The sequence below is a fragment of the Triticum urartu genome, chromosome 5 (assembly GCF_003073215.2).
Source record: "Triticum urartu cultivar G1812 chromosome 5, Tu2.1, whole genome shotgun sequence".
NCBI lineage: Eukaryota > Viridiplantae > Streptophyta > Magnoliopsida > Poales > Poaceae > Triticum > Triticum urartu.
The window spans coordinates 484,963,809-484,980,023 of record NC_053026.1 but is presented as its reverse complement, the minus strand read 5'-3'; the positions used below and the strand labels follow the sequence as shown (position 1 = coordinate 484,980,023).

The 16,215-nt window shown below is 43.1% G+C and overlaps 1 protein-coding gene across 1 annotated transcript; it reads left to right on the top strand.

Annotated features, from left to right (window-relative positions):
• The first annotated feature begins 8,379 nt into the window (after positions 1-8,379).
• Positions 8,380-15,150, top strand: LOC125510034 (BAG-associated GRAM protein 1). The gene is made up of 18 exons (XM_048675123.1): positions 8,380-8,690; positions 8,840-8,872; positions 8,972-9,069; positions 9,962-10,037; positions 10,201-10,329; positions 10,414-10,460; positions 10,661-10,784; positions 10,889-11,005; positions 12,003-12,032; positions 12,125-12,224; positions 12,885-12,991; positions 13,220-13,363; positions 13,441-13,545; positions 13,617-13,763; positions 13,960-14,013; positions 14,126-14,189; positions 14,352-14,413; positions 14,775-15,150. The coding sequence occupies exons 1-18, from the start codon at positions 8,505-8,507 to the stop codon at positions 14,907-14,909; spliced, it is 1,758 nt and encodes a 585-aa protein (XP_048531080.1). The 5' UTR covers positions 8,380-8,504; the 3' UTR covers positions 14,910-15,150.
• Positions 15,151-16,215: the final 1,065 nt, after the last annotated feature.

Here is a 16,215-nt window from a genome sequence, read left to right as displayed (position 1 = left end):
CAGAAACAAGCGTAACTACTCACAAAGCATATTCATGTTCATAATCAGAGGAGTATTAATTATCATTAAGGATATGAACATATGATCTTCCACCGAATAAACCAACTAGCATCAACTACAAGGAGTAATCAACACTACTAGCAACCCACAGGTACCAATCTGAGGTTTTGAGACAAAGATCGGATACAAGAGATGAACTAGGGTTTGAGAGGAGATGGTGCTGGTGAAGATGTTGATGGAGATTGACCCCCTCTCGATGAGAGGATCATTGGTGATGACGATGGCTTCGATTTCCCCCTCCGGGAGGGATGTTTCCTCGGTAGAACAGCTCCGCCGGAGCCATAGATTGGTTCTGCCCAAGTTCTGCCTCGAGACGGCGGTGCTTCGTCCCGAAAGCTTCCTCTTCAATTTTTCCAGGTCAAAACACACCCTATAGCAGAAGATGGGCATCGGGGGCCTGCCAGCTGGCCCACAAGGCAGGGGCACGCCCAGGGGGTTAGGGCGCACCCTCCACCCTTGTGGATGGCTGGTGGCCCCCTCTGGTGCTTTCTTCGCTCAATATTTTTTATATATTCCAAAGCAGTTCTCCATGAAGTTTCGGGACTTTTGGAGTTGTGCAGAATAGGTCTCTCAGATTTGCTCCTTTTCTAGTCCAGAATTCCAGCTATCGGCATTCTCCATCTTCATGTAAACCTTGTAAAATAAGAGAGAAAAGGCATAAGTATTGTGATATAATGTGTAATAACATCCCATAATGCAATAAATATCAATATAAAAGCATGATGCAAAATGGAAGTATCACCCCCCCCCTCATGAGTCGGAGGAGGAGATTTGTTGGGATATCCTCCTCATGTGGGCTGTGAGGAGACGACCATTTGAAGACTTTTAGGCAGCCCAAAGAGGTGCAAAAGCACACTACCCATTAGGGTTATGACCTAGGGTCAATTACTTTGTACATGAGAGGATGGGGATGCTTTACCCTCCATCCAGCAACCACCACCAAGGATGACGAAAATCAGTTCGCCTCCATTGGAGAGGAAGAGAAAAAACCAAGAGAGAAAGATTGAAGGAAGAAGCAAAGGGAGCTCCTCCCCAAGGTTGTGATGATCCAAATCCACTACCTTTTCTTCTTCAAGCTGCAATTCTACCATCTTTGGTGAGATTGTTTCAATCTTTAGCTCTTGAGCACCAAAACTTGTTGTGTTCATCTAAGATTCGGAAATCTTGATGTATGAGATCCTCTAGTGTTATCTAGAGAAGAACTTGTTGTATCCCACATTGGATAATAGTGGAAGAGGATTTGAGTGGCTTCAGCCCGTGGTTTTTCCCCTCAAGTTGGGGGCTTTCCACGTAAATCTGGTGTCTCTGTAATTGATGTTTGTTGTTGTCAAAAGTTACTTCTACCATCAGATATAGTCTGAGGAGCGTCTTGTGTGCTGAGTAACATATTTTACCTCCAAATATGCTGCTCCATATGGTTCCTTCCGTGCTAAGCAATGATCCTTGAGTTAGTACATTGATGTGGTGTTGAGATTACTTTGTTTTTGCTGCAGTTTTTAGTTAACCACAAGTGCATTTGTGTGCTAATTCTCAACAGAAGATGGTGAAGGAGAACCATGCAATGTACGGAGGCTTGATTGATGCAATGACGGTGGCCTCAAGATGTTGTGTTCGGCGCACGATTCTCAAGGCGTGGTCTTATTATCACCTTTGTTGGACGGCTCACGCCTGCTCATCTCCACGGCTTTGTTCTCTCCCTTCGGGTGAGGTGGTGCAGTGCTAGGCAAGGCGTCTTTCGTGCTCCTCCTGAAGCTTGTTAGTGGTCTCCACGCTCCTCCTTGGATGTGCCATGCTGGATAGCTTGCTCGGTGGAGGTCGGTGAGGAGTTCCTTCGTGCGATCTACCCTTTGTAGGCATTTGCTTGACGTGTTGGCCCATGGTGTTACTCATCTGTTTACAACCTCTGACATTTTAACCACCGGTGAGGGCTTCATGCCCTTTGTATCTAGTTTTTGCCTTATTTTTCCTAATTAATTGGGCAACTATTTTCTTATGCAAGACCCCATACTTCTCTCCGTTTCACTAAAAAAACGCTCATTCCCCGTTCGCAACCTCAACAGGTAGTCCATGTTTGTCGCAGGGCTGCCTCAATAGCTAGTCGATTGTGATAGGGTTGGCATGCGACACCAGAACTGGAGGTTGTCGTCGACAGATCTTAGTTAACGATGCATATATACCGACTTAAAAAGGAGGAGACACAGACTACGGGATAAGTAAAGGACGGTCGCGGTAGAGTATACGGCGGATGAGAAGGTAAGGCATGGTGGTGGCGGTAGGAGGAAGGGACCGGCAGCGGCAACTGGACAATCGAGCGTGCTGGACTTCAGTTATTATTATTTTCGAAACGGAGCCAGACTTCAGTTATGATGAGGGAAACATTTCTATATGGCGGACCGGCCGAGCGTTCGGCCGGTCGAGCCACGTGCGTTCGATTGCAGATTGTATACGAGACACGTTACCTGGCGCTGGGCCCACGCACTGCTCCACGCGTCGCCCTCCTTTCCCCTGGCATATCTCTTACTAGCGCTGGACCTTATCCATTCAGTTCCCTCGATCCATTTCTCTCAGCTCTGAAAAATCAACCCCAGATCCAACGCGCACTAGCCCCAAATCTCAACGACCGCCGTTGCCGCAAATTCCAGTGACGCCGGCGACCTCCGCGTCCCACATCCCATCTCTTGTTCCAAGCCGCATGACCTTCACTCTGTTTTTGTTGCGAGCCAAGCACGGGAGCTGGAACCACCTACGGCTCGTGCCGAGTCGTCGGTGCGCTGGCTACCGCCTGATCCGGAGCTGAACCAGCACCGCGAGGTGTTGCAACCGGAGCTGGAACCGGCGAACTTCAGAGCTACCAACCGTGCAGGTGGTGATTTTAGCTGCGCCTTTTTGTTGCATTTTGGTGGAACCAGTGTTCTGTTTTGCTGGAACTAGCTTTTTTGTTTGCTACAATTGAACCACTGGGATCCCCTGTTGATTTTATTTGCTGGAACCAATGTTTTTTTCAGCTGGAATTAGCAATCCTTTTTGCTACAACCTTTTATGTTTTGCTACAAGCCTACAATCGAACCACTTGGAGTCTCCCTGCTGAGTTATTTATTTGCTGGAAGCATTCTTTATTTTTGTTGGAAATAGCAATCCTTTTTGCTACAAATCAACCACCAGATTTTCTTCATTGTTTTTTTTGTTGGAACCGATTTCTTTTTTTGCTGGAACCTGCTAATGTTTTTGCTTCAACGGAATCAGCCGGCGAATAAGTTGCATCCACACCGACCAGTTCTGGAATCAGACGAGCAGGCAAGTCGTTTTGCTGGAACCGGCCTTTTGTTTTGCTACAACCGACAAAGTTTTTGCTGCTTCAGCGAGGTGTTTCATTGCGACAGTCAGCGGCGACGGCGGTGATGTATTTTGTTGGAACTGTATTTGATTTTTGCTACTACCGGTGACAGTGGCTTTTTTGCTGATGAATTTTGTTTTTTTTTGCTGGAACATGGTGGTGGGAGCTGATGATGCGTCAAACCAGAGTTGGACGATGAAGGCGATGCTACAACCTTCATCAGTAGATGCTACAACCTTCAATGGCGGGAGCTATAAGCAGCGATGGCGAGATGAAAAAGGTATGACCATGGAGTCGATTTGCTCGGGCGAGGGACGGTGGTGGTAGCGGAGCTGCAACAGCGGCTGGTGGTGGAGATGGGACGGTGTGCCCCCGTGCTGCAACCATGGGGCGGTCAGCGCGGCGACAGCGACCTCTGGCGCGCCGGCACAAGCAAACCGACGGCGAGCATGGATGAGGAGGAGCGCAACCGGATGAGGATGAGCGATTGCGCTAGGCTCTGTCCCCTTTTCTTTTTTTCTTTTTTGTTTAGATGAACGACAGATCGTACGGTTCAAAAGTAACGTATCGTGCAGTAGTGCAGCGACCGGCCCAAATTTGAGCCGGCGCACCGGCGCCTATCACTCGCCTTATGATAAAGGGAAAAGAGAGTATAGATTGTCAACTCGTATTTGCATTTTTTTATGTGGAAAAAATAATGCACGGAAGGAGAAAAACAGAAGAACCGTCTGATGCTTGCCGCGTCCGCTAGTTTTTTTTAGGTGAGCTAGAAAATGTCTTGAGCAGGGAAGACGCGTCCAGGCTGGTACTACTACTTTCCACGGGAAAATGCGTCGACTAGTCTTCGCGCCAGAACAGCCAAATTGGCGGGAACTGAGATGCTACGCCTGGTGGGTACGGTCTGCCGCGCCAGTTGGAGAACCTATGGGCCAACAACGAGGCCGACACGATTAAGAAACGGAGGCCAGAAATGTGTGACTTCGGGATGATCTTCTTCACTGCGACCTGCGAGCAGGCCGTTTGCCGGCCGACGCGTTCCGTGAACCTCTCCACCACCCGGGCCGGGTCATTAAATGGCCTGGTGCTGTTTTTCTTCTTCATGTTTTTTCCTTTTCCTTTCCGATCTTTTTCTTTTTCATTCATCATTTCTATTTTTTCTTGCTTCTTTCTACTTTTATCATCACTATTTTTAATTTGGATTTTTTAGTTTTTATATTGTTTCAATGTGTGTTCATCAATAGAGGACATAATTTATATGTATGATACCCGCAAGAAAAGTATATATGTTATGATATTTTTTGTTCACAAATTAATATAGTTTGTTGAAACGTCAATTGGAATAATTTTAGAGCATAAATTAATATCATGATGGTCCCGAGCACAAATAACGTAAGAATCAAGACATCATATCCATGCCTATTTTAATTCTAGTGTTTACACCCTTAAGTTTGTTAAGGTCCGATTTACAAAAACTGGATTTTTATTCACTCGCAAGAACTTGTTAGAGCCACTGTCGTAGTGCAAATGCTCTCGTGGGTTCGATAACTCAGGCTCAGTCCTTATGAAAAATGCAGGGAAACCTTCGCTATCCAAACCGTATATCAAAGGGCATTGATACATATCTAACGTATCTATAACTTTTGAAGTGTTCATGCTATATTACAATGATTATATATAGTTTTGGCACAATTTTATATTATTTTTATTGGACTAACTTATTAACTAGTGCACAGAGCCAATTGTTGCTTTCTGCATGTTTTTAGCTTTTAAGAGAATCTTTATTTGGGGAGCTCAAAAATACACGGGGAAGATTTCTTTTGGAAAATAAGAGACCCAATAGACCTGGATACACCTTGAGAGGAGCTCCAGACTTTTTCCCCACATGGTCACCCCTAGGGGCGTGGTGAGCCCGTCTGGGAGCTATGGAGGTCGGTCGGGGTTGCCCTTTGGAGGGTAGCTTCCCTCAAAAGTCGAGGAACCACCATAAAAATTTCATTTTTTTCCTACTTACGGATCTCCGGGGGTCAATAAAACCATGAAACCTCACAAATTTCAACACGAAAAAGAGAGACAAAAAGTTCCAAGATCCAATCTTGGGGGTGGCTGTCGTCTCCCGGAGGCCAAGAACACCATGGACCAGAGAGGGAACCTTCTCCCATCTAGGGAGAATTTCAAGAAAGAAGAAGGATGTGTGGGCCTTTCTACCCCTCTCTTCCGATGGCGCCGGTGTGCCGCCGGAGGAACTATCATCACCGCCATCGTCTTCATCAATTTCGCCGTCTTCATCAACATCTTCATCACCTTCCTCCTTCTCTATACAATGGTTCACTCTCCCACAAACCTTTGTAATCCATTGCTTGAACATGTTGTCCGATGTTATATATTATTTAACAATGATCTATTGCATCTCTATTATGAGTGAGTAGATTATGATTGTCTTGTGGTTAATTGGTGAATTGCTATGGTTGGTTTTAGTTGCATGTTGTTATGCCGTTGTCCTTTGGTTCTCATCATATGAGCGCACACGTGGATCACATCTTATGGTTAGTAGTATGTTGATAGGACTGTATACCTTGCCACACCATAGAAATTGATGCATATGGGATAAACGGTGACCAGTATATCTTAAAGTTATGGTTCAATTTATCTTAATGAACTTGTTAGTATTTGTGGATGTTTTCTAATAGTTTCAATAATAATTACGTATGATTCCAAGTATGGATAGTATGTTAGCAAAGGCCTCTCCTACATATAAAACTGCAATGATGACGACCGGTCTAGTAACTTAGCCAATTGCCTGGGGACAATTCTGCACCACATACGACCACCACTTTTTCACGTTCGCTATGTATTGTTCTTTTACAAAACAACACCTAACTTTTATTTACGGGTTTTAATTATCTTGCAAAACTATTCTTTGATACCAAGTACTTCTAGTTTTACTTCCTAGGTAAAGCAAACACTTGGTGTACATATGATTGTATCAGTGACATATAGGACCTAAGAAAATACGAATCTTATCTTTAACTCCTACCACCTCTATATTTGGAAAGTGCTATGACAATTCCTTGCACCCAGGGATTACCAACCTCTTTTCTGGCATCATTTCCCGCGAGCAATATGTAGACAAACTACTTTCTTATTGAGCCTAAAATTTGGAATGGAATTTAAAAATTGTTAGTTGTCTATTCGCCCACCCCTCTAGTCGACGATACTGATCTTTTTAGTAGCCTCGTCTTTTCATATTAGGTACGACTTCCTTCAGACCTTTCGCTACTGGTAGTACCAAAAGGAGATGCTCCGAGTGAAGGGACACTCGTATTGGGTGTCGAGGGCACGTTTGTTTGTCCCCAAAAGGATATGCTCCTTGGACCACCTAGGGGTCAATTCGGACACTCTTTGAACTTATAGTGTGTTCCCTCGTCTGCACCTCGAGGTTGTTCAAATTGGTCTACATCTTCAAAATCATCTAAGACCTTACAGACAAACACCCTAGCCAAGGTGAGGGGCATCAGAACATTGTGGATGAGTTTGCCCATTGGCGAAGCGACTGTGCGTGTTGCGACATATTTTAGTTGGCCATCCATCATGGCTTGAAGAGTTCACTGGGCGTCCCCGTAGAAGGGAGCGGTGGCGCGACCGCCTGTTGGACTGTAAAGCCTTCTCGTCACTCGGTCGTAAGCCATCTCTCTCTCTCCCTCCCTCCCTCCCTCCCTCTCTCTCTCTCTCTCTCCCCGGGCGCCCTTACCCATCTGTTCGATGTGCAGCTCCTCTGCGGCGGCTCCCCTTGCGCGCTACTCATGGACCGGCCTGGGGATTTGGTCAGGATCTGTGTGTTACCCGCACAAGTCGCCCGAGAGTTGGCCTGGTCGAGTTGATCTGGGGATTTACGGGAGAGAGGAAGTGAGTGATACCTTCGACCGCTTCGTAGGTGAGGTGAGAGGGAGTGGTGGGTCGTGGGCTCACGATGTTCGCTCGCTCTATCATTGGAGCGAACAAATCCAGGTGATGGCATGGCTATCATCTGTGTGCCAAGATTAGTGCGCTAGATCCGACGACGACAAATGTTTTCGATACAAGTGACTAAAAATCTGATCCTATTGTTTTTTGAAAAAACTAACGCCCACACGTGTGGGCGTTTGCACATCGCCCACACGCCTTCATCACCATTTATTTTGCCACGTATGAATAGATGACATCAGCAGAAATCTTTTTGGTTTTCGACTTAAAAATGTTTTATCTCCTAATTAAAAAATCAAATTAAAAATCCGTTTTCACCATTAAACCCGTCTCGACGAGATCTTTAAAACTAGACCCCATGTTGATATGTTTCGACGAATTTTTTTTTTGCCCAGAAGTTGCCATGATGTTTATACTGTAGTGGCCATAGTGCTTAAACTAAAGTTGCCATGTGACAATTTTAGTTTGTAGAGCATGACAATTTTAGTTTTTTTATGATGGCAATTCCAGTACTTTGACCATGAAAATATTTTTTTGTATGAACCATGGCAATTTTAAGTGCATGTATTATGACAATTTTAGTTTATGGTACATGACAAGTCTAGTTTCTTAATTCTCCGTTTTATAAGATGTCAAAATTTACTTTTAAATGTAGAACAAAATAGTTGAAACATATGATGGCAACTTCAGTGTAAACATCATGGCAATTCATATGTAATAGACATGGCAACTTTTAAAAAAAAAATTCATCAAAATATATTGATATGAGATCTAGTTTTGAAAATCTCGTCACGAAGGATTTAATAGTGAAAATGGATCTTCAATCGGATTTTTCATTTAAGAGATAAAACGGATCTTAATGGGATTTTGCGAGCGTCCCATCCTGCATTTCCCCGACGCATCGAGATCCGCGCCACCTCACGCGCAAGCGGCCCCAACCGTCGGATCTCACTGGGGGGCCATGCTGTCCCGACCGGTTCCACCTTCTCCGCCACGTCGCGCCCCCTCCCGTTCCGTAACCACCACCTCCCCCCTTTGCCCCCTTCCCCTCCCATGGCCATCGCGTGCTTGTCCCTCCCCTCACCCTCTCCCACCCCCGAGAAACCCTAGACCCCCTCCCTCGGCGTCGGCCTCGCGGAGGGTCGGCGGCATGTCGCCGCAGGCGGCGGCGGCGCTCGGGTTCCTCCTGCCCACCTGCTGGGAGATCGAGGTCACCTGCGCCGCGGCCATGCTCATCGTCGCGCTCTACGCCGCCTACGAGCTCCTCGGCCCGCGCGCCCCGCCCGCGGGCGCCGACGACCTCGCCCTCGCGCGGGACCTCGACGGCGCCGACAAGGTAAGCAAGCACCGGCGGTTGCCTGGGGTCCGTCAGTGGGGAAATTTTTGGGCGGTTACGGCATGCGCCGACGAACGATCACCCGTGCTAACGTTGCTAGCGTTTTTCGTTTGGCTTTGTCTGTTCCGCGCGCGGGGATTGCTGCTCAGTACTCCACGGGGCCGTCGGCGTACGTGGTGAAGGTGAGGCTGATCAGCCCCTTGTCTCTGATTTTGTTGCGCCCCCCTGATTGTGATTGACTCTGTGAGCGGTCGTGTGACTTGGGTGCGTGCCTGTAACAGCTGGAGCTGCTAGCCGCGAAGAATTTGATCGCGGCGAACTTGAATGGGACCTCGGACCCTTATGCGCTCATCACCTGCGGCGAAGAGAAGCGTTTCAGGTTCGGTTCAGTATTTATATGTACATTCTCTTCTGCAATGCTGTCGATTCTAGTTAGTTTGGATGATTTGACTTATGGTTACAGCATTATCAGACTAGGTTTAGGAAGAACTCTGTTCCTGATACATTCCTGACTAAAAACTTAGCAATGGCCATCACACGGTCATATGACTCATCAAAGGTTTTTCATTGGAAAATGACCTTGTCTCCTGGAATTTAGGCTGCACAATACTCAATAAACCACTTTTTTAGGGAAAAACATTTACTGATTGAATTGAAGTACGGAAGAGAGGATTGTAACAGCATTTCATTTGATTTTTTTTAGAGAAGGAGCATTTCATTTGATGACCTGTACAGATAACTATATGTGTGAGTAAACTAGGTTCAAGCTTCATCCAACAACCAATCGAACGCGTTGCCCAAAAGGTTCTGCTGGCGGCTAATGCTGTCCTTTTAAGGTCACAGTAAAACCAAGTTAAATGATGAATTATTGCTACTCACTAGATCATTAGACGAGAGATGGGAGGTGGCTCAGTTTAGACAACTACCAATCGGTGTATAGGAGTGATTCGGCGCAGGAGAAGTTCAGTTCATAGATCTAAATTGCAGATGACATAATTTGGAGATGAATGAATGTGTTTGCTCTCAGGATTGCCGGAAATCCGTTGAAGGAGAGAAAGGGGTTGGGGTCTTAAGTAGACTGATGTAACTCATCGACCCTAAAAATATTTCTGTAGGAAAAGCAATGGTGGAAGGGGGTTGACGGAAACAATTTCAAATAAACACTCCTAATATTAGATAATTTTATTCTGCTTAATAGAATTTTGGAGTCAAGTAGGTAATTTTGTAGTGCTCTACTTATCCCCTTGGTTTCATCTCTTAACACCTTACAGCTCCATGGTTCCTGGCTCAAGAAACCCAATGTGGGGAGAGGAATTCAATTTTGTTGTTGACTCTCTTCCTGTAAAGGTTATTACCAGCCCTTTCCTTAAGAAATCCATTTCTTGCAATATTTTCTTGGAGACCCTCCTTAAGAACAGTCATATCGATCACAAGAAGTCTTTTCGATTGGTGTTATCGATGGTAGTTCGTCAAAGATACACTCACACATTTGTTCTGTACACTATCGCAGATACAGGTGAAAATATATGATTGGGACATTGTATGGAAGAGCACAACACTTGGTTCTGTTACTGTTCCAGTCGAGTCTGAGGGGCAGAGCGGACCAGTTTGGTATACACTTGACAGCTCTTCAGGTCAGGTAATTGGTTTCTATGGAGCAACTTGGTTTATCAGAATGATTATTTCTTCCAGTTATCATATCATTTTTGTTTTGTTTTGTTAGGTTTGTCTCCATATTAAGGCAATCAAGGTTCATGAGAGTTCCTCCAGGTAAATATCTCATCTATTATTAATTTGCTCTGAAGTTTTTTTAAATTATTTTAGATGTGAAAATTTGCATATTTCAACAGCTTTGGCATGTCGCAGTCACTTGCTTCACTATTTTTACTTTGTCCCTTTGGACAACACAAGAAAACTATAACGTGGTCTTGTCAGCAATTTTCTGACATTTCATTTTTGGTGTGTTTTAGGGCTCTAAACAACACTGCCGAGGCTGATGCTCGTAGAAGGATTTCCTTAGACAAACAAGGCCCTACTGTAGTTCACCAAAAGCCAGGTCATTTGCAGACAATTTTTGGGCTCCCTCCAGATGAGGTAAGTACCTACGGCTGCTACTGCTAATTAAATAATGCATAGGTCTGCTAGCAGTGTTTCCAACTTGCAAGAGCTAACTGTTTCTTGCTTTCTTTGTCATTCAGGTTGTTGAACACAGCTATTCATGTGCACTTGAGAGATCATTTCTATACCACGGTCGCATGTATGTTTCTTCATGGCACATTTGCTTCCATTCAAACGTCTTCTCTAAGCAGATTAAGGTACGCTCACATTCAGTATTTTTCAATTGCATCCTTTGATTGGGGGATTTACTTGGTTCGTTATGTTCACTTAATGTTTTCCATGCTTCTCAGAAAAGATTCATTTTCTAGTGCTGTGTTGATTATTTGTTGGGTAGCATTGTAAATGAGGAAACAATAGGATAACAGAGTTAATGTAGAAATACTGATCTTGTCGTTTTCTTCTAATGTTGATGATCGTATCCTTTTGTCCTGTGGTTCTTAAATGGTAATCCCTCTGTAAACAAATACAAGACGTTTTAGATCACTAAAGTACTCCCTCCGATCCATATTGCTTGTCGCAGCTTTAGTAATATGGATCGGAGGGAGTACTATAGTGATCTAAAACGTCTTATATTTGTTTACAGAGGGAGTACTACTTATATGACCTTGTCCTGTTGATTATGATCCGATAAAATGCCATCGCAAGATAGGCTATGCTGTCTAATAATTAATCGTGATTCGGATATAAGACCTGAATGACTTTTGTTGTTCCAGTATTTCCATAGTTGAGGTGCTAAATTTGTTGTTTCATATACTTGTCAGTAATCATTCTAGAAACAATTGATTCCAGTGTACTTGCTGAACAAGATTTATGTCTCTTGTTCTCAGTGGTATTTCTGGCCACACTAGCAGGAATCCAGTACCATATTTGACTGTTACAGCTGCCAGTACCACGATCAGTAGAAAAAAATCTGTTGAATTCCAGCTTGATAGAAATGTAATTTCCCCACTGGCTGCTATACGCCAGTTTGCCTCATAAGTCTGAATCACTGAAGCTACCAATCCTGGTCAACAATAGCATTTTCTGTATGTATTCCGATGCCATCTAGATTGGGTTGGATAAGTTTACGATCCTACGAGCTGCAGAAAGTTTAGCTTTGTTAAGCTAGAAAGCTTGTCTTAGAAACGTATCCATTTTCTTACATTGGCTGTGGTACATCGTGTGACTGATAACATGTTTTTCTTATGTATGAAGGTTATGCTCCCTTTGAGAGATATTGATGAGGTGAGCCTTGCCCTACTCCTTTTTGTAATATACTGCACCATTTTCTTGCTAAAAATGTAATGATCACTTCTGTCCCTTTTTTTTACAAGCAGATAAGAAGAAGCCAGCATGCAGTTATTAATCCAGCAATTACGATATTTCTTCGAACGGGAGCTGGAGGACATGGAGTTCCTCCCTTAGGATGCCCTGATGGTAGGATTTAACACTCACAATCTTGCATAGTCAGTTAGTCACACAAACCTTTTGCATCTTTCTTGATTCTTCTGCTGGCACTAAACATGGATAATGCTGCAAACTTAAAGCCCTTTCACTGCTTTGCAATGCTCAGTTGTCAAATCTCATCCTATTGTCTGGCACTATAAATCATGACGCCTTCTAATTTCATTATGGCTATCCAGCTAAACTAGGTATATACTACATACATAATGTGGTTTTCTCTATTTTTCAGTTTGACACGTAGTTTTCTGCTCCCATCCAAACTTGAACTTCCAGTTCCACCTTTTGGATCTTGATGCCTGCTTCTGTTTCTCAGCAGCATCAACATGTTTGGTATTACTACTTATTAGTCCATGACTTGATGTAGATTTTAGTTTTGTGAGTGCAGATTGCAAGATTCCACCATGAATTGGGCTGTAGATTTATCTTGATGCAAAATTAGTTGCAAACTTAAGAAGTGTGGATGGAGCTATTGATTATGCATTTATGCTAGAAAACAGAATAAGAGGGCACTGATAACCAAAATTACAATATTCACACAATTTCTGGAGGCTGGCAAAAGGACTGGAAATGGTAATCTAGATAAGATGGGATGTTTTGTCATTTGCTTTATGTCACCTTATATTATTTTTGCAGGAAGGGTTAGGTACAAATTTGCATCGTTTTGGAACAGAAACCACACATTTAGAGCATTGCAACGAGCTGTGAAGAACTTCCATGCAATGATAGAGGCTGAGAAGCAGGTAGTGACAAACTGCCCTTTTTGTACATATTTTCAAGTAAGAATTTAAATATAGGATGCATGTTGCTGTTGTGTATCGGCAATCTTACTGTTGGTGCACTAGTTTTGAAGCGTGCTTTCTGCTTGTTTTGCTGTTCATGGTAGGCTTTGGTTTACATGATTGTGATCTCCATAAACTGCTTGTCTGAATTGATGATAGTTTTTAATATATTTGGTTTTTGGATTATAGGAACGTGCTCAATCTGCATTGCGCGCACTCAGTAGCTCAAGAAAAAATAGCAGCAAGGAGATAAATGTTCCAGAAGATTGTGCTGACTTAACAGGGCAACTACAACCTTTTGTCAAAGAAGAAGTTCTAGTCTCTGTATTTAATGTAATGATGGCTAACTGTATCTTCCATGATTTTGCAGTTGATAACAGAACTAATTATTTAATTCAATCTCATTGCAGGGAACATTCCCGTGCACTGCAGAAGAGTTTTTTAATAATCTATTAAGTGATGACTCAAGTTACATAACAGAATATAGGACAGCTCGTCAGGATAAAGATATCAACGTAAGTATCCAGCAGAGTACCAGCTCTTTCAGTCATGAATTATTGCTGACTAGAAATGTCTCTTTTCGCAGCTGGGCCAGTGGCATGTTGCCGACGAGTATGATGGTCAGGTGAGAGAACTTAACTGTAAATCCATATGCCATAGTCCGATGTGCCCTCCATATTCAGCAATGACAGAGTGGCAGCATATGGTTCTTTCAGCTAACAAAACCGATCTGGTATGTCTAAGTGCTAAAGTGAACATCCCAATATGATGGGAAATCTTTCTTGAATCATAGTATTACATTATGTTATATACTACTCCATCCGCCCCGTAATATAAGATGTCATTACAACCAATGTACTCTTATATTATGGGACAGAGGGAGTACTTTAGATCATAATAATACTAATTTCTCACTGGATACTTGTTAGGTATTTGAGACTGTGCAACAAGTACATGATGTTCCATTTGGTTCCTTTTTTGAGGTACTTCATGTTCAGTTAGTCTCTGTGACAGATACATTTATATGTTCTTTTCATTGCAATGAAATCACAACTATGATGTGGTAATATGATTAACCGATGTTCTACTTTTCAGGTACACTGTAGATGGTCTGTGAAAACTATCGATTCTAGTTCGTGCAGTGTTAACATAAGTGCTGGTTAGTGTTTTCTTCTGATCTCCATGTGTAACTTGTGTTCTCTTATTGTACTTTATGTTACGATGTCTGTTCTCAGTTTAAACCGCAAATGAAAATTTGTAATTTGATGGATATGGTGGTTACTCTGCTTGATGGATATGGTGGTTACTCTGCCTTTTTCAGGTGCACATTTCAAGAAATGGTGCATAATGCAGTCTAAAATAAAGAGTGGTGCTGTGGACGAGGTATGGGTTTATCTAGTATTGACCTCTGTTTTGATGATAATCTGCCAGTTGGAATTTAATCTAATTTGTCCACAAACTTAGTAGTAATATGCTAGTGAAATAGATAAGACAGCAACTCTTGGCTCCAGATACACTGCAATCTGGATATGATCAGATTGATTTTGACATTAAAAATACAGAGATTGACTGGCTGGTTATGTAGCTTTTGCTTGCTTGCTTGTTGTAGCACATAGGAGCATGGGTTCAGAACTTTAGATGCAAAAGGTCTTTGCATGTCGAGATGCAAATACAAATCCCTCATAATTCAATCTTTAGTCTCTGCATGTCGTGATTAAGGTAATTGTGTTTTAAAATATTGCAGTTAAAGAAGGAAGTTCGAGAAATGCTAGAATTTGCGGAGTCGTATATGCAAGAGGTTAGCTCTCCTAACCAACAAGACAAAGATCTTGGCCGGGATACGGCACCAGACACCGATGACATACCTGATGATCAGTAACTATATTTGACCTACCGTCCAGTCCAGTGATAGTTTATAATGTTATTTATACCCAGAAGAAGGCCCGGTGGACCTGACCTGTAACTGTAAGTAACTTAGTCCAAATCTGATATGATGATTGGCTGCCTCAAAGAAGGATGGCTAAGATACCTTGTGGTGTATACTCTCTTGGCTTCTGTATGTATATCTGTGAATTGGCCAATATAGGGCACCTATGAGCATGTCAGTTACTGTTTCTCAAGTTGAACAGCATGTCAGCATCGAGAGGGGGAAAGATCATTTTCAGTTCCGTTTTATGGGAAAAGGAAAGATGCAACCTCAACGTGTTCTTGTACAGCACAGTCTGATGGGCCTGCAGGGGCCCATAGGTCAAAACCCTGCCTGTGCAAGATACCCTGATAGGTGGTGGGCTCTTGCACATGTTTAGACTGGCTAAAAGCATAAGATCAATCTCCCAACAGAAAGAAAATAACATTTCCACGGATCGCGATGCAAAAAAGCACTAATCCACTCCACGCAACCAGCCTTGTGGCCATTCAAACACAGGCGAGCAGACTTTTGCAAGAAAGAAAAACACGCGCGCGCTCACACAAGCAGGCACTTTTTTTTCGAGCTTCATAAGACAGAGGTTGGTGACCGCTGACATGTGTCTAGGACAAGTTGCGGTTTAAGATGGTGAGAAACTGAGAACCTCCGGTGTCATTCATGATGCTTGCTGAGTACATACATACAAACGGTTAGGAATTCCACAATGCATGTGCACAGTATAAACACTGAGCAACGCACATGCTATGCTAAAAGTTACTCCATCCGCTCACTATTATAAGATGTTTTTATTTTTTATAAATTGAATGTATGTAGACACTTTTCACTCGCGTGTTTGTTTACTCATTTCAGTTCGTACGTACTTCATAATCAGATATTCAAAACATCTTATAATAGTGAATGGTGGGAGTACTACTACATTTGCTCTTTATGATAGGCCGCTTTTCTCCAATATACTGTGTCCTTTTTTCTTGGCAGCAATGTACTACTGTGTACCTCTATATATGTAACCTGAAGACAAAAGAAAAATGACCCTTTACCCTTAGAAGAAAAAATGACAAATATTCCAGCTAGTGTGTTTGGCAAGATAAATAAGATCATACGGAGATAATGAGTTTTTTTTGAGTTGGGAGATATATTTAACTAATATCGCAAGAGTTATGCACTGAACGCCTTGGAGCTTTATTTTCCGATAGTAATTGTAGGTTACAATTGCATGTAATGTAGTATGGACTAGTTTAGCGGTTCTCGAACCATCAAT

Excerpts from the sequence above, each read along its gene's own strand:
- LOC125510034 (XM_048675123.1), top strand. The coding sequence starts at position 8,505 with ATGTCGCCGCAGGCGGCGGCGGCGCTCGGGTTCCTCCTGCCCACCTGC. Across the intron at positions 11,006-12,002 it reads TCTTCTCTAAGCAGATTAAG|GTTATGCTCCCTTTGAGAGA; the intron begins GTACGCTCACAT and ends TTATGTATGAAG. Across the intron at positions 12,992-13,219 it reads TGATAGAGGCTGAGAAGCAG|GAACGTGCTCAATCTGCATT; the intron begins GTAGTGACAAAC and ends TTTGGATTATAG.